Below are 23,061 nucleotides of genomic sequence, written 5' to 3'. Positions count from 1 at the left end.
GTAAAAAATAAAACAACTGCCAATTATTTCATTGTGTTTAATTCCCATTGCAAACTGACTTGTCTTATTCAATATCGCTTCTAGAAAGTGAAAACGAAACCTTCCTCGACACCCTACTACACATCCTTTGAGAAACTCTCCTAGAAGCGCTAGCTGGAAAGAAGGTGGGAGGATATAGACGATGCCATTGGTGGCAGTTGGGGCCTCAGTCTGTCTTCAATGATAAGGATATTTTCAAACTCAGCTAAATTACGCTTTTCTGGTCTAGAAGAAAAGGGCTACCAAAAAAATGCCTATAACGGCTCTAGCAGTGTCATCACCGACAGCTGCCCTAGTGGTTTTCCTGTGTCGAGCCTCTTCAGATTAGCATCAGCATGCGAGCTACTAAGGTGCTCTACTCATAAAAATATACGCACCTCGCAGACCGATCCAAGACTATACCGCTGACAGTGTCCTAGTCTACAGAGAGCAATCTCGCGCTACTTAAGCTGGGAAAAGGAAAAACAAATAGATATGAATCCAGTCATATTGCTGCGAACAATCCAAAACTTCCATCGGTGAGACAAGTCCTCATCATTTTCAATATAAGTATTAGTAATAGGATGGCAATCCTATGTTGTCTTTCTCATATGTTTTTGGTGGAGGGGAAAATATTCAAAAGACATCTCGGCTGCTGAAATTGTAGGATATGGGATTTTTACCCTTGCTTCTCAACAAATAATATAACAGAACCACCAGAAAGTATTACTTCATAATACTGGTCGGACTTATTTTGGTCTATATACTATATCCTTCTATTTTAGATTTACTTTTCTATCAATAGCTGGGTCAAGTAATAATTCATTTTTTAAGACAAATTTTGATATTAGGAATAAACTTTTTTGTCCAGATACTGTCTCACTGTTCCATTGTCTTTGGAAAATTTCCACGATATCTCTTCCTTCTTTGCATTTGGTTACATTATCTTCATCATACGTCAAGCTTCTTTCACTTACCAGTAAGTCTATAGATATCAAGTCAGCTAGTAACAATACTGCTTCTGATAATACTATCCGAAATGCACTGCAGATGCTAATGGATAGTTTTCTTTGAATTTTCCTAATCATGTTGCTGTATTTTGGAATCTGCGTGCATGAGACCAGAGAGTTTTAGAGCGAACAAATAGAGTTTGGAAGTCACACATAATATACTGTATATTCAAAACTATTGTGTATCAGCAGAGGCAGAATATGCTTTATAGGTGACGGCAATCAAGTCGTAAGTATGCAAAGAAGTGACGAAGCTGGATAAGAGCTCCCTTCAAAAGATTATATCTATCATATTATTATATTAATTCTGTATGTAGCGTAATAAAATGGAGATAAAAACCTGTTATGTATGCATGAGTAACAAGGTGTACATATATTTTCTTCTAGGTAATATAGAGGCAAACCTCATTTCTCTAGATTTCTATTCAGAACTTTAAACAAAAATACAGAAGTGTAGACCCAGATTTATGTTGTTTCCATACTTTGAATAGCTTTTATTTCTCACATTATCACATTTTTTTGTGAAACTAAAATGATAAAATTAATCTTTTTATAAACCCTTGACAAGCATTTTTTCTAAATTACAGTTTTTTGGATCACTGGTTTCTAATGTAACGGAAGATCCAATTATTAACAATGGTCCGACTATAAGCATAGCTTTTTTAGCTAACAAAACTTGCTATCCGAAGTGCCATATATGATGGTTAATAGATCAGAGATCAGAGCCGGCTTTATGTAATAAATGAAAGTGTACTCAACATCATCATTAATAGGTAGAGCATATAATCTTCGAGTTGATAAGTTGGCATGAATTACATGAATTGAACTACATTTTATGTAAAATATGATTACATGCGACTTATCCATGAAATAATGATGAAAAAAATAAAAAATGACACGTGACAATAAAATAATGTTCCTTCATGTACCGGACGCTTATTGTAAGGAGTGATATGATACTGTTAGTTATAAACTCGGTAAGATTTCGTCTCAATAGCTTTCGTCAAAATATTCAAGATTTTCGATCTATTTTCACGAATAGACTTCAATACAAACGCAAGAAAAAAGTCGGTCATATTTGAGGATTATTGTGACTGTGATGGTTCAATAAGCTTAATTCGCCATAAAAATCCTTTCACAAAAACCCTGTGAGATTTTGATTTTTAATACACAGAGATTTCAACGGCTATCCCTCTCGTACTGTTTTTCGCATACCAATGATTTCAAAATTTGGATATATCATAAATTTCATCTAACGTTTCCATCGTCAAATGTTACCAACCTAACCAAAAGCTTTTAAAAGCCGTCTCTGTGTTCAGTAAACCACTATATATTAGCAATTAATCATTCGGTTAATGTGATGTCAACATAACGAGTATGCTTCTCATTACATTCTCATCTTTCAATTAATGATGGACTGTGTAGTGTTCGTAAATATAGTGATCCGCAATGGTTATATATCAAAGAATTTGACGTAGATTATTTTGCTACTTTGATTGGTATTTTACTTCTCATTGAACAATGTAACATGTAATCACTATACTTATTATATTTCCGTTTATTATATTTACTTTTAAAACCATATGAATAATACATTATTGTAAAAAGCAAAAAATCACACAAGAATGAAATATATTTTTATCCTATTGGCTCAGTTTTGGTCAAAAAGTCAAAAATTTATTCCATAAAATTGAGCTTTCATCAAAATAAAACTGCAATCAATCATTGATTCACTAGTGCGTTTGAAACCACAAATTTTTTCGTAAGTGAACACTTATGCAAAAAATACTGAGGCACGTAACTAGCAATTTTAGTTTTCTCAAATAAGGCAGGACATCTGCAAGTCTGAAAATCTTTTAAAAGTATACCGTGTGCACTTTTGCACGAAAATAACGTTAACACCATTTGATAAATACTACACATATGTATATATTCAATTTTTCAGAATCTATTGAATAAAAAACACAACAGTTCCAATAGTATAAATTATAAAGTTTTAGGCATTATTATTGTTTGTAAATCTGACAGAAGTCGAAATAATAGTAAGTTACTTTTCGTTATGAACACACTGAATGCAAGGTCCAGGCGCTTAGTCTAGGAATAGACCAAGTCAGCAGTGAGAGTACCATTTTCCACAGTGTTTTCAATGTTAAAAAGTTTCATTTCAGTTTTATTATTTTAATAGCTCTTATTCTACCGGTGGTTTTCCAAGGAGTATGCAGATTGAGGCTTTGGAGTCAACTGTGACAAAATATGATTATTATAGTAATAAAAAATATTATTTAGCCTAGATAATAGTTAAAAGAAATTTTTTTTGAAAAAAAAACTAAATAAGTATTTTCTATGCGAAAATAAAATTTCCTAAAAAAATAAAAAATTAAATCTATATAATAATTATGATACATTATGATTATATCAATTATATAATAATACGACAAAACGTATGATACCACTATATACATTATAAATATATACGAGTATAAATTTCTTTAATTTCTTATTTCTTAGACCTTTTGATGTGTATGTTTGTATGTTGATATGTTTCTAAACTAAATGTTCCTTATTTTAGGTTTCTTCTGATTTAAAATTAGTTTCTTTTATAATTGTTCAAAGTCAGAGCTATGAACTAATTTTGAAACAGAAGAGACCTAAAATCAAGAACATTTCTGAAATGGCAGGGGTGAATTTCTCCACACACACGTCTCTAGTAACAGTATTGGATATATGTCAAATGCCAATATTATTTTGAATATTTCTCAAATTTATTTCTCTCGATTGAAACTAATTTGATGCCAATCTTTACCTCCTGATTATATGTATCTTTATTCTTGTTTTGCCTTCTTTTGTTCTAATAAATTATCACTGTCTATTTCAGTTCCGCCAATGTTGTGGATCCCACATCAACTAGTGGGAGCCCCATTAAACTATGCCGTGACTCTGGAATGTTTTACTGAAGCTAATCCCACTTCTTTAAACTACTGGACTCGTGAAGATGGCGAAATGATACACGATTCCAGAAAATATCGTACAGAAAACACCGTTGGCAATCCTTCGTATAAAACGCACATGAAACTCACTATAAACGCCATCCAACAAAGTGACTACGGGACCTATAAATGCGTTGCTCGAAATCCCCGAGGAGAGACTGACGGAGCTATTAGACTGTACAGTAAGTTAAGAAATTAAAGTTTTATCCCGAAAGATAGTTTTTTATAAAATTAGATTTCTGATTTTACTTTCACAATAATGGAAAATTTTCATTATAAGCCTATACATTTCTTATGGTCATCTGGAATGTAAAAGGTATTAATGTGGTGAGAATGAAGCTTGACAGTGATCCATAGTTCTGACTTTGAATAATGGAAACAAAAAAATTAAAAACATCATGATTCAAGTGATTAGATAAAACCAAAGTTGTCGCACCAAAAAATTAAAAACATCATGATTCAGGTGATTAGATAAAACCAAAGTTGTCGCACCAAAAAATTGTTTTCATATATATCAAATATTTATGATTTTTGTATTGAAAGTTAGAGCTACTAATTGTATTGTATTGAGATACTTACCAATTGCTCTGTCAATTTTGTTTTTGATTTTGTATTTTTGTAATTACAACTAATAACAATATTTCAATAAAAAAGATAAATCCTCCAGAACAAAATTTGACCAAGAAAGGTCCCATAACATTTACACTGAATTCACTCATTAAAAATTATATGTTGTTGAGTTCAGACGGTAGAGTTGCGTTCACTATATATAATAACCATTGACAAACAAAACTCAGGAGAACAAATTCTTTCAAATGTATAACAGCTCTAAGATTGGGAAAAACGAAATAATAAGTGTGTTGAAGAAAGAAGCGTGGATATATAATTTCATATATTCGAGTAAATAACTAAATAATCTATGGTTTAGAAAGACTCACTCATTTTTTTACTGTTGGAGTTAGTAAGATATAACGAAAATTTATTTCATAATCAATAAACTATGGACTTTGGAAAAAATTAGAAATTTTCCTTAGAAAAAAACAGAGATATATTTGATATATTAAGCCTAAATATTCAAATCAAATGTAAAAATGGATCTTACGCTAAAAAATCATGTATTAACTTTGAATTCAAATTCAACGCCCAGTAACTTATTAAGCACTTTAATAAATAATACTAGTATATCTTACAGCGCATCAAATTTCCTTCCGAGATCTGTATTTATTTATTCAAATATTGTAAGTGCTACTTTAAACATCCTAATTAAAAAAATAGGAAAAATAGTTAAATATTTAGGGTTAGGATTACATGGAAAGGGCTTGTTTGACAACAATTCACAACAGAAATTTCAAGGGAATTTTGTTTCCTTCAAGAATATCTTTAGGTAACAATAAACAAATCAATGTTCGCCAGCTTTGCATGAAAAATGAGATTGTTGTGAAAAATCTTCCAGTTTTTATGATATTTGAGATTCAACCATATTTTTTGTTGAAATGTTTTGTTCTACTTATTGATGAGGATATCAAGATTTTTATCTGTTTCAAAACCTATTTTCAAAAAAAAAGATTTCAAATCAAGCCGATTTATCACCAAAAGATAAAGCAACTACTTTCCTGGTTAATACCTCGACTCACATTGAATTACGTGATGTTCATCAACCTTTGGGTTGATATCAATATCCGTAATAGCTGGCAATATTATATATTATACTATACATTTTTACAAAATTTTAAAATAATTAGTTCCAGAAAACAATAACTCAAAATGACAATTAGACATAAAAATGTAGTTTATTGATTATGGTTGCCATTCAATTGTTTTGTTTTTAATTGAAACCGTCCAATTCACGGTTACATTAGTTTATGTCTTTATAAATGACGTGAAGATTTATATCCTTTGCCGTTACGAATTTAAAAAATATATACGAATCACAATAATGCTAGTTCGATCAGTTTATTGATTAAAACACTGATCATTTTGAGCAACCTACATAATTATTCAGAGATTAATTGAAGAAATTATATATATTCTGATGTATTTTTAATAAAACAGGAAAAAGACAATTTTTAGAAATGGTTCACATCCATAAGAACGAAAACGCTATAAATGATAAAAAAGATCTGAATAATTTAAGTAAAATTTATAGTTCTATTTATAAATTCTAATAAAACTACAAATAATTTAATTGCTTAATGCTACATATTTGAAATGAAGGAACTAAGGAAAAATTAATTTTTCTTATTAGAACAAAGTTCTATTTTTATTTTATTCTTATTTTGATATTCATGATGAAGGTGATCTATTGATCAATATAAATACACAAATTGTCAGTGTCAATATCATATTTTGGTAAGGATTGAAATTAAGTCGAAACGTAAATTTATTTCCACCTTTAAAAAATTATTAGAAAAAACTAATTTTGAAACAAAAGAGACCTAAAATCAATAACATCTAGAAACAGAAACATATCAAAAGGTCTAAGAAATAAGAAATTAAGGAAATTTATTCTGATATATTGGTCCCAAGAATAAAAAGAAAAACTCTTCGTCAAATATCGAGCTTTCGAAAACGATTATTTTAATGATCGAGACCTTTGTGAGTAAAAACAAAAATGTCAAAAATGTTTTTATTTAAAACTTACTAAGGTGAGTCAATTGACGTTGAAGAGATGCAACTCGTCAACATAAGAACAATCATATTATATATAAAAAATGTGAAACTTAAAAACCCTAATAATAATAAAAAATATCGACATATCGGTAACGTCATTACTGGAGGGGATGGTGGTCAACAGGAGTTATATTAGTAAAATGTCATATTTTCTTTGGTATTATCACTAGAAACCAATAGATTAAATCGTGATCTGTGAACCATAGAAAAATACGTTGTTTGGATATCGATAAATCACACAACTAAGGATGGAAGATCTACTTGAGCAGGGAATTGTGAAAGACATTCAGATTAGAAAAATCGGATCAGTTATTTGAACACTGTTGGAGTATAGCAACGATGCGCACACTAAATATAATTGTGCCTGTGCGAAATGAAAATGCCAGGTAGACGGGAAACCAAGAGAGCCTAATTTTATTGCTCTTCCCCTTCCGTCTGAAGAGCCCCGAAGGATGACCCACCACGGTCAGTCCGCCACCAGCCCACGCGACAGCCAGTCGCATTCAGCAGTTCAAATCCAGTTATCAGTGTATATACAAAAGTGTTTTTTACAGTCCATTCATTTATAATTAAACGAAAGACTTTTTCAAGTGCATTTTATATACTGCGTTACGTGCATACTTTTATTCATGTATTATTGTGCTTCATTTATGTGTTATTAATAAAGTCAATCTAATAATACTTATTGTTTACTAACATTTAACAACAGGTTATGGGCCCAGCCCAATAATACAATAAAGTAAATAAATAAAAGTGCTCATAAAGTTAAGTAACGCAGTATAGGACAATTTAAAGTTAAACACTGAAGTGAACTAAAGTAAAGTGAATTTTTCGCACGATGGCAGAAAGTGTAAGGTATAACGTGCAAAAATTGAACAGTGACAATTACTCCACATGGAGTTTCAAAGTGAAGTTGCTATTGATAAAAGACGGTTTGTGGGACGTGGTTCGTCAAGATAAAGATGCGGCCACTAAAGTTCCCCCCGCAGCCGGAGCCGACACCGCCGCGATCGCTGCTGCTGCCGCAGCTACTGCTACAGCCGTTACCGCTTGGCAGAAGAAGGATCAAGACGCTCAAGTCGTGATTGGCTTGACAGTTGAAGATAGCCAATTGCGATTCATCAAGGAGAAGAAAACGGCGCACGATCAATGGGAGGCATTGAAGTCACATCACCAAAAGAATACAACTTCAAATAAGGTACACCTTTTAAAGCGCGTTGTTCGCATGACTCTCGAAGAGAGCGGAGACATGGAAGCTCACGTTGCAAAAATGTCAGAATATTTTGATAAGCTCGCTGCACTAGGCGTAGAAATGAAGGACGACGTAATTGCTTGTTTCTATTTATCGAGTTTGCCGGAGTCTTACGACACTCTCACTACGGCTTTGGAGAGTAGGCCCGAATCAGACCTCACCTCTGAATTCGTGGAGAGTCGATTAATCGACGAATTCATGAGGCGCAAAGAGGCTCAAGAAGTAAGGGAGATTTCAGGCAAAGAAACAGCGATGAAGGCCGAGCATAAAGCAAATAGCAGCGGCAATCAGACATCCAAAAGAAGTTGTTTCTTCTGCAAAAAGGAAGGGCACATCAAGGTAAACTGCAATAAATATAAGGCCTGGAAAGCGAAGCAGGAAAAGGGCAATAAAGTTTCCGAGGAGCGCGAACAGACAGGAACTGCTTACACGTGTCGCGAGATTTGTCTAGGCGCAAGGACAACAGAATGCAGCTGGATTGTGGACTCAGGCGCAACGAGCCACATGGTGCAGTCTCGAGAATTTTTCGACAAGATAGACCCCAGTAAAAAGGGATTTGTCTGCCTCGCAGACGAGACGAGAGCGGCAATCGAAGGCAAGGGGTCTGGGGCCATAAAGTGTTCGGCCGACGGCGAAAAATTTTCACAACTGCAAATAAACGACGTGCTGCTCGTTCCCGGTTTGGGGACAAATTTATTGTCGGTTCGGAAAATGACCAACGACGGCTACGAAATTATTTTTAAAAAGGATAGCTGCAGCATCGTAAAAGATGGAAAGGTGAAAGCAGTCGCGCGCGCCCCCTCAAATTCAGATCTCTACGAGATAAAGACAGCGCAAAGGGCCTGTACGGCCAATCAAGTCGTAAAAGAAAAAATCAGTGAAGGACACACCGAAAGCTGCCAACATGTTTGGCACCGACGTCTCGGGCACCGAAATCCAGATGCTATAAAGGAGATGGCAGCGAAGGGTCTTGCTACCGGCATCCAGGTAGTCGATTGCGGTATGCGGGAAATCTGCGAGTGCTGTTTGAAGGGCAAGATGCCTCGCTTAGCATTTCCAAAACAGTCATTTAGCAAGACAAAGGCTCCACTCGATTTAATTCACACAGACGTCTGCTCAATGCCGGAGCTCACGGTCGGTCGTAAAAAGTATGTTTTAACCATCATCGATGATTTTTCGAGATACACGCACTTGTATCTTTTAGAGCATAAGAATGAAGCTACGAAATTCATCAAGCAGTTTGTGCAGATAGGGAAAACTCAGTTCAACAAGACCGTCAAGATGATCAGATCAGATCGAGGCCGTGAATACGTAAATAATGATTTACGCGGATATCTGCAAAAGGAAGGGATTCGCATTCAGTACACCGCGCCCTATTCGCCGCCGCAAAACGGCGTCGCAGAAAGAAAAAACAGGTATTTGACAGACGCTACAAGATGTATGCTTTCGGACGCTCAGCTAGGCAAACAGTTTTGGGGTGAGGCAATTCACACTGCATGTTATTTGCAAAACAGATCGCCTACGCGAGCGACAGGTAAAACACCATTTGAATTATGGTACGGCATCAAACCAGACTTAAAGCATCTACACATTTTTGGCTGCGTAGCTTACAGACACATCGACGATCAGCAGCGAAAAAAGTTAGATGACAAAGCCGAGAAATTAATTTTCGTCGGCTACTCCGAAGAATCGAAAGCTTATCGCCTTCTCGACATCAAGACAAATGGCATAAAGATAAGTCGAGATGTGCATTTTGGTGACACTTTGAAGAAAGACGATTCTACACAGTTTGAGATTATATTCTCGAAATGCGGCAACTGCGATGAAGACCTCGAGAATAGTCAAGACAATGACAGCAGTTCAAGCGAATCAACACACGGCAATGAAGATGGGTCAGACAACGAAGATTTTACTTCGGCAGAAGAAGGGAGCGGCAGCGGTTTCAGTGGATTCGCGCCGCCCGTTCGTATACCTGATGCAGCCCCAGCAGCGGTCAGGCGCTCCAACAGGTCAAACAGAGGCGTGCCGCCCGCCAGGTATGAAGCTACAGCTAATTTAGTAAAAGAACAGCCCGACCCGCTAACTGTGACCGAGGCCTTATCAAGGCCCGATAAAGACGATTGGCAGAAAGCCATGGATGAAGAGATCGAGTCTTTACGATCAAATGGCACATGGGAAATCGTGCCGCGACCTAGCGAACAAAACATCGTCAGCTGTAAATGGGTGTTTAAGACAAAACGCAACGTGAAAGGAGAAGTGGAGAGATATAAGGCTCGCCTCGTGGCTCGAGGCTTCTCTCAAAAATACGGTGTCGATTATGACGAGTACTGCCAAACAGATGAAATGATTGCTGACATGCTAACAAAGCCATTAGGAAAAAACAAGCTACGATACTTTGCAGAAAAAGGCGGATTAGTATGTCAATAAATCACTGCAGGTGTGCGTTCGTTGAGGAAGGGTGTTGGAGTATAGCAACGATGCGCACACTAAATATAATTGTGCCTGTGCGAAATGAAAATGCCAGGTAGACGGGAAACCAAGAGAGCCAAATTTTATTGCTCTTCCCCTTCCGTCTGAAGAGCCCCGAAGGATGACCCACCACGGTCAGTCCGCCACCAGCCCACGCGACAGCCAGTCGCATTCAGCAGTTCACATCCAGTTATCAGTGTTTATACAAAAGTGTTTTTTACAGTCCATTCATTTATAATCAAACGAAAGACTTTTTCAAGTGCATTTTATATACTGCGTTACGTGCATACTTTTATTCATGTATTATTGTGCTTCATTTATGTGTTATTAATAAAGTCAATCTAATAATACTTATTGTTTACTAACATTTAACAGCAAACACTTTTGTTTATTATTAATAGAACCCTTCCAAGAAAATACCTTTTGAAATAATTATACTCCCCAACCAAAATGGTCCATCAGAATTAATAGTGATTATTATTTATGTAATGTTCAGCTGAGGCAAAACTATTTCTGTTAATGTTACAGCCATTCATATGATGTGCTAAGAGGCTACCTAAATTAGCGCATGTATAACCAATGGAAACCTTGTCATAATTGAGGCCAGGGATAGTATAGACCAGAGGTGGGGAACCTTTTTACCATTAGAGGCCACATTTAAATTAGACAGCAATAAGAGAGGCCGCATAAGCTGATTGACCTAAGAAAGTGACTTTTATGAAATTATTACAGTTTTTCTATAGATTTAACAATTTATTACATTATATAGAAAAAATAAAATGTAATACTACAAAATTTTAAATATAATATACATATGAAATGATATAAAAATATTATAAAAGAATACAATAAAAATATTTTTTATTCACTAAGTGACTTATTTGGCTTTGTTTTTTGTTTGACAGTAATTGTATATTTGGATAAAGCTTCGTATCACACAGCTTTAATTGATCCTCCAAATGTGCATCTGTAATTTGCGTTCTTAAATTTGTTTTTATTTTTGACATGAGAGAAAATGTTGTCTCGCAACAGTAGGTACTTCCGAAGCAGGAAAGTAAACGGCGAGCATGTTCTCGAAGGCATGGATATTCAACAGTATTTTTCCAGATTTCTATAGGGATCCTTTTTAGCGTTAAAAAGGTATTTGATGATACTATCTTCCCCTAAATCAATTAACTCCATTTGTAGCTCTGCAGGAGCCTCGGATATATCTATTAAGTGTGGTTCAAATGCCAGATTCATAGCAGGAGTGTGCTCGTCAGAAAATCTATTAGTATACTCTTCTATTAAACAATCCAAGACACCTAGATATCCATCGAATATTTTATTTTCACAGTTCTGCTCATTTAACATTTTAGCTAGCTCCAGGAAGTGTTCTGCAGATATTTCCGATCGACAAAGCAATGTTTTCAAAAATGATATTTTTTTTCTAAATTTATGGATATTTTGCCACATTTCATGAATATACCCCGTTTCACCTTGCAGGCAAATATTTAAATTGTTTTGGTTTGTCATCATATCAGACAAAAATGCAAGGTTTCTGAGAAATACTTCATATGATAGATCACATTGTTTTCCTTGTTTTTGATAAAAGTTTAAAATTTGTCGTCGTAAAGACAAAACTTTTATCAAAACCTGACCTGTTGATAACTAACGAACCTTGCAGTAGTATGGTAGTTCAACACTATACGTTTCCTCATCTAAAGAGAGCATCTGCCGACATTCACGATGACGCATTGCATTTACGCGAATATAGTTGACAATGGCAATGGTTCTATCCAGAGTGTCAAAATGGTAGATTTTGCGCAAAGATTTTGCTGATGCAAAATTTAGTGAAATAATATCAATTTTTTCAAGTTCAAGTTTCCCTTTTTTAACAAAGCAACGAATCCTTCTTTTTGCCTCTCATGGAAGGTGCGCCATCGGTGCAGACACTGACTAAATTACTGACATTCAATTGTAATTTATTACATACTTCTTTGAAGTTTTCGAAAATATCGAGTTCTTCCAGTTAGTGTACCCAACGCAAGTAGTTCTTCGTAACTAATTCGTGCTGTCGATCTGCTACAGTTCTTCTTGAATGAGGTAATTGTTTGTATTTGTCGAAATTTCTTGGATCTAACATACTCACTGCTTCAACAATACATTCTGTAATTATTTCAATGTCACTAAATGGTTTGCCCCATTTTCCAAGTATATGTGCTATTTTATACGTAACAGCAACTGCAGCGGAATTTTGATTTACAAAGGCACTAAAAGATGCTTGCCGATGATGCTTTTCATTTTTCAACTTTTGAAGTGCAACTTTTCGTGATTCACCTTCTAAATCGAAATATTTATGTTTTTTATGAGTCGAGTAGTGTTTATTTGCATTCGCTTTTTTTAAAGTATTTAAAACTGTATTGCACAACAAACACATCATTTTATCTTTCTCAGCAGTAAAGAAAAAATCTTACTCTCAGTCTACATTAAATGTTCTGTTTTTATCACCTAATTTTCTTCTCTTACTATTTGACATGATGGTTAAAAAAACGAATATCGAATAATATCTTTAACAAAGTGTATACTTTCTAGAAAAACAATAAAACCGTGAAACTGTTACAAGTACAATAGTTGTTTGAAACGAACTCTACCATTTTGTACTAGGTGGAAAAGGGCCGCACAAGAACCTCGCGGAGGCCGTAGGTTCCCCACCTATGGTCTAGTTTTAGTCTGGTTTTATTATACCATCCCTTTGGTTGTTATTAATATCTATTAACAAATTTTATTTTATTTGGATGGTAACTGCGGGCTGAAAAATATGGAGAGGAGCAATATCAAATGGTCATTCGTAAAAATTTGTTTCTAGTTAATATTCTTTTTTGAAATCAATAAGTTTCCTTCCCATAATCAATTTTTTATTTAATTTGCCTTTTTAGCCTCATAATGATATTTAAGTGAATAATTTCCTTGGACTAAAATTATGATTTTTGGTCACCATTTCTGCCCTAGCAATTCACAGAAATGCTTAACATAAATGATCAAGTCATGTTTATTCCATTTTTCTTCTTAAAAAGCCGCGCCAACGAATAACGACGAAGCAGTTTACGAAAAAGAACTTATTGGGAAAGGCTTGGTTACGTTGGCTAGCGACTTCCCAGTACGTACTCTCTCAATTACCATCAAGAAGAAAACGAACGCTAGTTTTCCCATACTTGTAACGTTTGATACTCGTCAACAATGACAACTGTCAATTCCGATGACAAATTTGATGTTATGAATAGCTGGTCCATCCTTAGGTCCTACAATATGTCTGCAAACGAAAGCTTTTGAAACCCCGAGAAGACTCCGTTCCTATTACTTATACATGCACCAAAGGAAATGAAGGAGTGCTATCCAATATCCAAGGTGGGCAACAAAGAGTGACTAGATTTTTCAGTAAATTTCTGTCCAAACCAGAATGAGAATACTATGTCACAAGAATAAAACTTGTGGTAATGAAGTCTGTGAAACTGTTTCACCAGTATTTATACAGAAGAAAATTCTTAATTAGGACCAATCATGCAGCACTCAAGTAGCTGATGCAGTTCAAGCATCTCGAGGCCCTGCCTAGACTTTAACAAAATGATTTCACTGCGACAAGGCAGGAAGCTGCAGTTTCAAGAACTACAGTAGTCCTAAAACAATTGTCCCCTGCTATGAGATGAGAGATCATCTGGTCATAAACAACATTGCAGGGTAACGAAAAATAGTGGCAAATCCATTTTTATTGCAATGGATTATTTCACAAAATTGGTGAAAAAAGAAGTATAAATAAAAAAAGCATACAGTTTATCATTACAATTCACATATCTCTTTCAAACTCCCCTATTCTATGCTAGCTTTCTCCATTGGAATAATTTTTCTACCTTTTCTCGAACTTAGTCATTCCTTTTATGCATGGCAGCTCCCTGTCCTGTTATTTCTGGCTTTATAAATCTTCTAATCTTCTCTATTATTCTCTTCTTATCCATTCTATGTATTTGGCTTAATCGAATTAGCTGTCTTTATATAATTGTGGGCCTTATTTTTGAATCAGCTGTTATTGCCTCATCTCTGATTCTGTCTCTTCCCGTAATTTTATTTATACTGAGAATCTTATATATCTAATATCAGTAGCAATTATTCTACTCGTGTTTCATTGGGTTATATAAAATATTCCGTATCAACTATCTCAATTTTGATACAGTTGGTATATAATATTTGTACTTCCAATTTACAACAATCTTAACAGTATTAACTGTTTGATTCAATTATATTGATATATTTGAAATAACGTTTAAAAATAAATATATTCTAGATTTTTCAATCTGTACGCAGCTCTAATTTATGCCATGGGCATTAGTGTTTTACCAGATAATATTATTTTGAAGCAGTATGATTTAAAATTTTGCTTTGCTTTTGCTAAGCATTTTGCTATCATAATTGCTGCCATTTGGATTTTAACAAAAAGGTAATTAATTTGTATTATTCAGAAGAATTCAATTAAATTTAGTGATTTTTTGAGTTTCCAGAAAATTTAATTATGTTATAATGCTTTGTATTACAAGAAATTTGTAAGAAGAGCGTATTTATAATTTTGTTTTAAAGAATTATTAATAATAATTAAATAATTCAACCTCGGATAAATTCCACTCATAAATCGAATAATGTGAACTTTTATTCAGGAAAAAAGTGGAAAAAAGTAGAATAGTAATTTTTTATGAAGAAAAAAGATTTACAGCAGTAGATATATAATAAAGTACTAGTTAAAGTGGTTCAAAAAATCTACTGTTTCGGACCCACAAGCTATTGTATATTGTAACAAATAATATTTTTATCGAAAATTAAAGAGATGTACCACAAATATATGACTGATTATGAGTTATGTGTTTTAATAGGTTAGAACACTCGTATATGAGAAAAGGATTGCAACAAAAATCACTAAATGGGTATTTTGATGATATTGACAAATTCTTTCAGCTTCATACGTTAATGAAGAAAATTCATAGGTCCTTTGGTCTTCTATAAACATGAAAATTATATATAATTCAAATGTGCCAAGTTTCTGCAGTTTCTACGTATCTTTTGCCATTCATATTTTCTCGAATCTGTTACTTCTTTTATGTTTATATTAACATTCTTGCTATTTCTGTTTGTACAACGGATTTTTTGTCCACCATTAATTCTCACAAGATTGCCATACAACTTTCTTATATTTTTGTTATGCTAAATGAATTAGCGTCTCGATTTTCAACAACGTCATTATTATAGTTTTTAATTTCTTCATAACATTTTGTGTTAATAGCCGATGCATTTCTAGAAAAAAGTACTTGATGGTATATAACAGATTAAAAGACATTAACCTCCTTATATTTTAAAAAAAGTTGTTGTCGTTTATTATTTAGAATAATTTTTATACTTCTAACTTTTTATGGTTAAAAAATATTCTTTCAAAGTAAATATATTTTACTGCGGATTTTGTGAAACTACAAAAATATTAAATCAGTAGTGGAAGCAATTATTAACGTCGAAAATAAATCAAAAAATGTTAAATCTGGAAAACTTTATAGAATAACACTGAAGTTATTGTTTGCATCAAAGGAATGTGGATTACAACTGAATATTTTTGAACATACATAAAGAAAGTGCGCCTAAGAAATCTCTCTCACATGAATGTAGTTTTTTATTAGATGCGTAGAAATGTATAGAGTCTTTTAACTGGATTTCTTTGTAGAAAAACATGTTTACCATTGTATTTCAAAGAGACTGAGATAAATTCTTGAAGAATTTGAATAAATATAAGAAGTATTCATAAAAAGAAATGATTGCCATAGATCGTGTTATTTATATCTAGAAATCTCAACATATATAATATGACATCTTTTCTTATTGAAATTTGATGTACACATACAAGTTTTTATGAAATAACCGATAATATTATGCTATTTACAATGTTGTCAGGTATTTCGCTTTTCTAGAATTATGTTTTCGACATTTTAAAGAATTTCTACAGCTTCGGGTTCATATTATCATTATCTCTGATAGAAAATGAGGCCTACTCTCAGTAAAATAATTAAGAAGTTCAACGAAACTGTTTCATTTACTTGAATACAACAAACCACGAAGTTTTCAAAGCCCTGAAGTCTCATTTTTCTTATGTTTATGGTAATCCTATCTTATAACTCCTGAATGTTGGTAGGTTTCGTTGTATAATACTGTTTTTCAATTGTTACCACATGGAATAGTCTAAGGTATTCCTGGGTTATAGCAGGGACCATTCGATAAAATAAAACACATTTAAATTTTCCTCACGTCAGACGTCAGAAATAGGGCCTAACTAGTTTATCGCATATTATTCAAGCCAATACATTAATCTTTTGTAGATATTATGTGTGTATGTACATATATACAATTATACCGATTTCATCGGAAAGCATAACCAACCTCAAATTAAAAATTAGTAATTCGTAACATGTTTTCAGTAGCGGATTCGAGGTGGATCAGGATTCCATCGCTATCCCTTAAAACTGTCCCAGAAGTACTGGACATAAATATTTGGGAGTAGTACTAGATACCCGTACCAATAATAGCGTGAGCTGAAGGGCCAATTAGAAAAAGCTGTAAAGAAAATTCTTAATTATTAATAATTGATAATTGGAAAATGATATACTTTTACTTCTTAAAACATCATTTATTCAACAATAGATAAATTTTTGTCACGTCCCGACCTCCCCTATCTATGCTACAGTTTTCTAATCAAACAAGGGACATAACGTGGGTTTTTACTTATAAGGAACAAACTCAGAAGAAGTTTAATTACAGATTAAACAATATGGAGTGAAATAGAAGCTTATTCTTAAAAATCTCGTCCCTTAAGAGACCATAGCGATCCTTCAACTTTCGAGCATTATATTAGTCACGTATCATATTTTGGAGACCACCTTCCTGCATTTTACCATCATTGTACTATCAAACTCTTAAAACGTCTGTCGAAATAGTCACACGACAACTCTTGATCAAATATAACGTTGCTTGGATGAAATTGATAATCACATAAAACTCTTGCGATATATCAAATCCTCTAAGCAATTGTTAAGCATTCATGTATGGATATTCTGACTATTCACAAACCTATGCTGTTTTCACTTGATACAGTTTTCTATGTCCTGATTTGGATAAACTTCCACGACATCAGCTTAATTAATTATTTTCGATAACTTACAGCAGACCCTTTTTTGGAGTTTTAGTTGGGATATAAATTATTAAAGATATTAGACGTTTTTTGTTGACATCCACACAAATAACCATATCAAAAAATCTCAAATTTTAATAAACAGCACCATTAATAGTTTACCCCTCAACGTATTAAATGAATATTACATGTCTGATGAGATCTGACAACAATGTAAATACTGTTATGATATCTGGTCAAAAAATATTTGAGAACCATGTATAAGTAATAATAATATATTTAGTTATTAGAAATAAATGATGGCATCACTTATAAATAATATCGTATAATCATTACCTACAATCTTTTTATTTCCAAGCTCAGAAACCGACAGGCCGACCTTGTTCAAATGTCTTATTTAGTAGAGTATATAACACCCTACTCGTTGAAGAAACAAGTTATTTTAATATAAATAGCTTGATATTCCCCATACGTTGGGAAATGATTTATTATTCGCGACATTTTGAGCAACCGTTAAGCATATGAAACCTAATTTTCCGATATATAATCAGTAGACTCGCTAAGGCGGCGGAGCATTTGGTAGCGAAGCAATAAACTGCCCATTTGATAGATTAAATGACGCTCACTAAACCGGTAAAGGCACAATTTGTCATTTTTTTAATTTATCATAAATTCATAATACTATATTTTACGGTTTGAAAATATTGTTAACTGGGATTTTTTAAAATGGTATATTTAATATGGTAATGAAATAAAAATCTTCATAAATCAGAGAATAATTTCTCAAGTATCCAGATAGGATGTATAAAAAATTATAAAAAGGAATTTGCTATACTCTACTGAAAAATATTTTGGAAATATGCAGTCAATGAAATAAAATAACGTTTATAAAGAATCTTTTATTGTAAAAAAAATACGCTCAAGCGGAAACGTGCAAAGATAAAACATTATATTTATTATATTCGCTTGCAACTGTTATGTAACTTAAATAAATTATTATATTTTGATGAAAACTAAAAAAAGTCTAAATGTCAAATTTTCATCTGTCTTTAAAAAATTATAAAAGAAACTAATTTTAAATCAAAAGAGACCTACAATCAAGAACATTTAGAAGCATATAAATTATTATAGGTTCATCTAAAATACATTTTCCCATTCTCACTTAATATTTCATTAAAATTTTTCTTTACAAGAAGTCGATGTTATTCAAGTATATATGTATCACCAAAGGGTAATTTTAGAAGTTTACACGTTTTATAGATGGTATTTACCAACAAACTTTGGTTCAAACGTTACAGGCGGACTAGGTAAGTTTAAATTTTGATTTAACATGAAACTCATAATTATAACCCAACTGAAGATGTGCATTTTATATTTCATTAACTCGACGAAATTATCACACTTGACGACCCGCCAAAAAGACAGAAAGGTCGTTGTACTAGAATTGAGAACCCTTATTAACACCAGTATATCACAGTATTTAGTTAGTTCCATGTATAGAGGAAATAGTAACTGAGTAATTCGCAGATTATGGATTTGAGATGTGAAGTGTTTATAGACGGATAAGGGTGTTTTTTTATACCGACCTCAGATGGTATTACCTGTAACTCTACAGATTGGCTCCTTAAGATCCCCGTGCGGGATATCATCGGTAGAAAGATAGGATATGTAAAGCATCATTTATAAATTTTGATAGCTCTCAGACGTCAGCTATAAGTGTCCTAAACCCATGATAATTTCAGAGGATGTGACCCTACTCAAAGAGTAACATGACCTAAACTTCGAACATGTGTTTTTTTCTGAAAGTAGAATGCATCAATTGACAAATTTTAACAAACCAAAAAACCAGTAAATAGAGTTTCATTCTGAATTAAAAAAAAAAGCTAGAGTGTAAGTCAGCCAATCCAATGGTAGGCAAGCTACCACTGGAAAATACGGAAAGCTTCTTCTCAATAAACAAAGAAGCTTTTATATTGAAATTAACATACACTTACAAACATTTCACGAACTTATTTGATCTGAAAAATCGGTCCTGGGAACAAAAAACAACATCTGCAGGTGAAAGAAATTTGAATAATAATAATTTAAAAAAGGTGATACAAAATTTTGCCAATTTGGAAGCACCAAGCAACGATGGTATCCTAACTTTCTGAAACAACAATCTAACATGTACCAACCATTTGATGGCCACCCAATTGAAGGACAACAGCAAACCAGGAAATTTATAAAAATTTTTTAAAATGGTGTTGTTTTTCTTCTGTGTTATAGTGCCTTATAATAGGGCCCAAAATTTAAAAAAAAATGCATTGGCAGCCTATTAACTAAATTTGGTACACTGTATGAGATTGTTAGGGGCATGGATTAATGGTAAGTAGAAGGTGATCGAAGCATTCTGGGGGATAATAAGGGTTGACCTAGTCTTAAAATTTTACAGGGGTTCATTTTCATTTTTTCAAGGAAAGGCCAAATAACCAAAGAGATGTTTGTAACAATTTAATTTAGAAAGTTACAAAAAAAAGTGAAGAGTTGGCTTTGAATTCATACATCAAATTTGACAATTTGCAATCCTAGTAATTGAAATAATTTTTTTTGTATAATTAAAAAATTCTCATGTAGTGAACTGGATACATTATTGATGCTAGATTTTTGTGGGAAATTGTAGAAGAAGCGTGGAATAATATAGGAGGAAGTTTCCTAATTGCGTGGTTCCTCATAAACATTTTCTAATGTTGAAAAACGGGTTTGAGAAACAAGAAAGTTTTATTGACGATCAACGGCATATTAGCTCTAGAACTTTATATAGACAAAATGGCATAACAAGATCATCTGTTACCGAACTATTAGACTAATAATTCACTCCATACATATGCTCAAAAAGTGCAACAGTTCTTATCTCAAAACTTAAATCAGCAAGTGAATGTCGGTCGATTTATTATACGTTAGGATATTCACTTTCAAGAGAAAATTATTCTTACTTATGAGGCTTCGTTTACTTGTAGGGGTATTAAAAATATGCATAACTATCATGAGTATTTAGACGGAAACTCTCGACATTTCCAAAGTGAGTTTAAGATTAATGTTTGGGTCGGTCTTATCGATCATTTGATTGGACTAGTTATTCCACCAAAACCGGCTAACCACCAAAATACTCTTTCGGATTTATTTGACAATTTGCCATTACGATTGAATTTGGAACATTGATTCATGCATGATGGAGCACCATCTAATTTTAGTATTAGCCTTCCCGGGCCTTAATAAGTTGTGATTACTTTCTTTGAAAGCGTTAAAGGAGTCTGTTTATTCTTCTCCAGTTGATTCCCGAGAAAAATTGTGGAATCCAATTACAGACAAATTCAATGTAATAAAAATTGTAGGCGGAGAATAATTTCGTGTCTAAGAGAAAATAGTGAGACTTTCAGCAATTTCCTGAAATTATGAATGTTATGTTTTTTCACAATATTATGAGTTTTTAATTTTCCAATAAATTGTTCTTATTGAAATGTATCTATTAATTTGTTAAATCTGATATAAAATTGATAATCAACGTTAAGTACAAATAATATTTTTTAATCAACTAATAGATAAAAAATGTTTTCTGAAGAGGGTTATCCCAAATTAACCTCTCATAACGTTATAATAAACTTTTACTCAATACCATTTAATGCCATAATATATACCAGATTGCCCTCAATCGTCATATTTTGGACTGCCCTGTCAAGTTAGAAGTATAAGTTAATAGCAAACTATTGACTATTTTGTACTTTTTTAAATAACATTGTTAAATACATGTCTCTGGTTATTTTACTTTGTGCAATCTTTGAAAATCTGACAATATGGGCCTGAAAATCTTGTTCTGATACTACTTCTTTGCTATTTTCGTCTTCTTCCCAGGATTTTTCATTTTGATATGTTTATTCTATAATCATTCACAAAATATCTTCCGTTCTTCCATAGACATCAGATTCAATAGCGCTAAAATTGACAATAAAGGTTCCTAAAATAATGGATAACTCAGAGAGCTGAGCAATACACTTTCTATTAATTGAAGCTCATTAAGTGCCTTGTAGCGTTCCAAAATCAGTTTTTATTCATTATTTGCAGAGTCATTAGCTCCACAATATTGTCTGTGTAGGTGTGCAAATTAATGTGGTTAATAATGTTGTGCGCCTACTTTCAAATTTTTTCCGCCGATTTCCACTAGACAGAAACTATTGACAAGATAATTACATATGCTTGCATTTTTCACAATAATTTACGCAAAGAAATAAACTTGACCATAACCAAAAAAATCTAGCCGAAATTTTCCAATCGTATGAAATAATGTCCGTGCAAAATATGATGTTAGTGGATTCAGATTGCTAATCAGAATATTTCATTAGCAAAGCTGGAACTAACAATACGACTGAATGCCTAACATATAGTAGCTTTAGCTACACAATTAATTCTGTAAATCGTGTTTTTGTCTGTTTCGTAAATTTCTACGTTGATATTTTGATAATTATTTATTGTTGTTACCATCCTTCTTTCTCATTTCCTTTCAATTTTTTTAATACCTTATTCAATTTGTATTCATAATATCTGATTCATATTTCTAAATCTTATTTGTGATTGATTGATCAGCCCCATTCCTCGGAATTATAAGCTGCTTTCAATTTACCGATTTAATAAATAATTTTTATTCTAATTTTAACCACTTTTTATTTGGATAGAGTGAAATTATGCCAAGCTAGATTTTCGCAAATTGCGGAAAAGCTAAGAAATCTCTTGTTAACATTTTTTAAATATCTAGTGCTTTCTATCACACAAAACCCTCAATTTGTTTTAGTTAAGCTTTTGTGAGAAGAAGGCACGAAATTTTAGAAAAAAAATACGAAAGACACTGTTAAGTGGGAATTGCGCTATTTAAGAACTCATTTTCACAGAAAAAACAGCTTCAATCTCGATTTGGAATTTTCTCATTACACAGCAGAATCTATCCACAAATCTAGTGACATCCAAATAAAAGATAATAATCTAGCAATCTCATTTCAAATCCAAATGTTGTTCGCGTTGGAATCGTTCAAATTACTAAATATCCTGCCGGGACATACACGAGACTTCCATTTGTCAAGTCTGTCGGTCTGCCCCTATAGCGCGACGAGTCGACGATCTTGGACGTTTTCCTGTTCGTTACAAAAATCGACTCTCACTCAAATAAATCCGTCAACAGCTTGTATTAAACTGCTTTCGACATAATGTTTTGTCGTGTATTTTTTTAACTTACTCAAAAGGGTGTACGTTGGTTTACTTTAGAAAATAATACTGAAAACGGTAACTTCTATACCACAGCTAAATGCGAATAAACGATTTCCTATACGTTCCAATCATTATCAATGCAAAAATAGAGCTTTAGCCACAAACGTGACGTGATTAGACGCATTGTTTTATTTCTAAAATTTTACGTTCTTGATCCATTTTCTTACT

The 23,061-nt window shown here is 33.1% G+C and overlaps 1 protein-coding gene across 1 annotated transcript in view; it reads left to right on the top strand.

The window, feature by feature from the left end:
• Nucleotides 1–23,061, top strand: part of LOC130450883 (lachesin-like) — a 369,262-nt gene that overhangs the window by 304,420 nt on the left and 41,781 nt on the right. The window contains exon 7 of the mRNA XM_056789587.1: nt 3,904–4,197. Within this exon, the coding sequence (XP_056645565.1) occupies nt 3,904–4,197 (294 nt within the window). The remainder of the gene's footprint in view (nt 1–3,903; nt 4,198–23,061) is intronic.

This window comes from Diorhabda sublineata, chromosome X (genome assembly GCF_026230105.1).
Source record: "Diorhabda sublineata isolate icDioSubl1.1 chromosome X, icDioSubl1.1, whole genome shotgun sequence".
NCBI classification, from domain to species: Eukaryota; Metazoa; Arthropoda; class Insecta; order Coleoptera; family Chrysomelidae; genus Diorhabda; species Diorhabda sublineata.
This window is presented reverse-complemented; position numbering and strand designations above follow the sequence as displayed.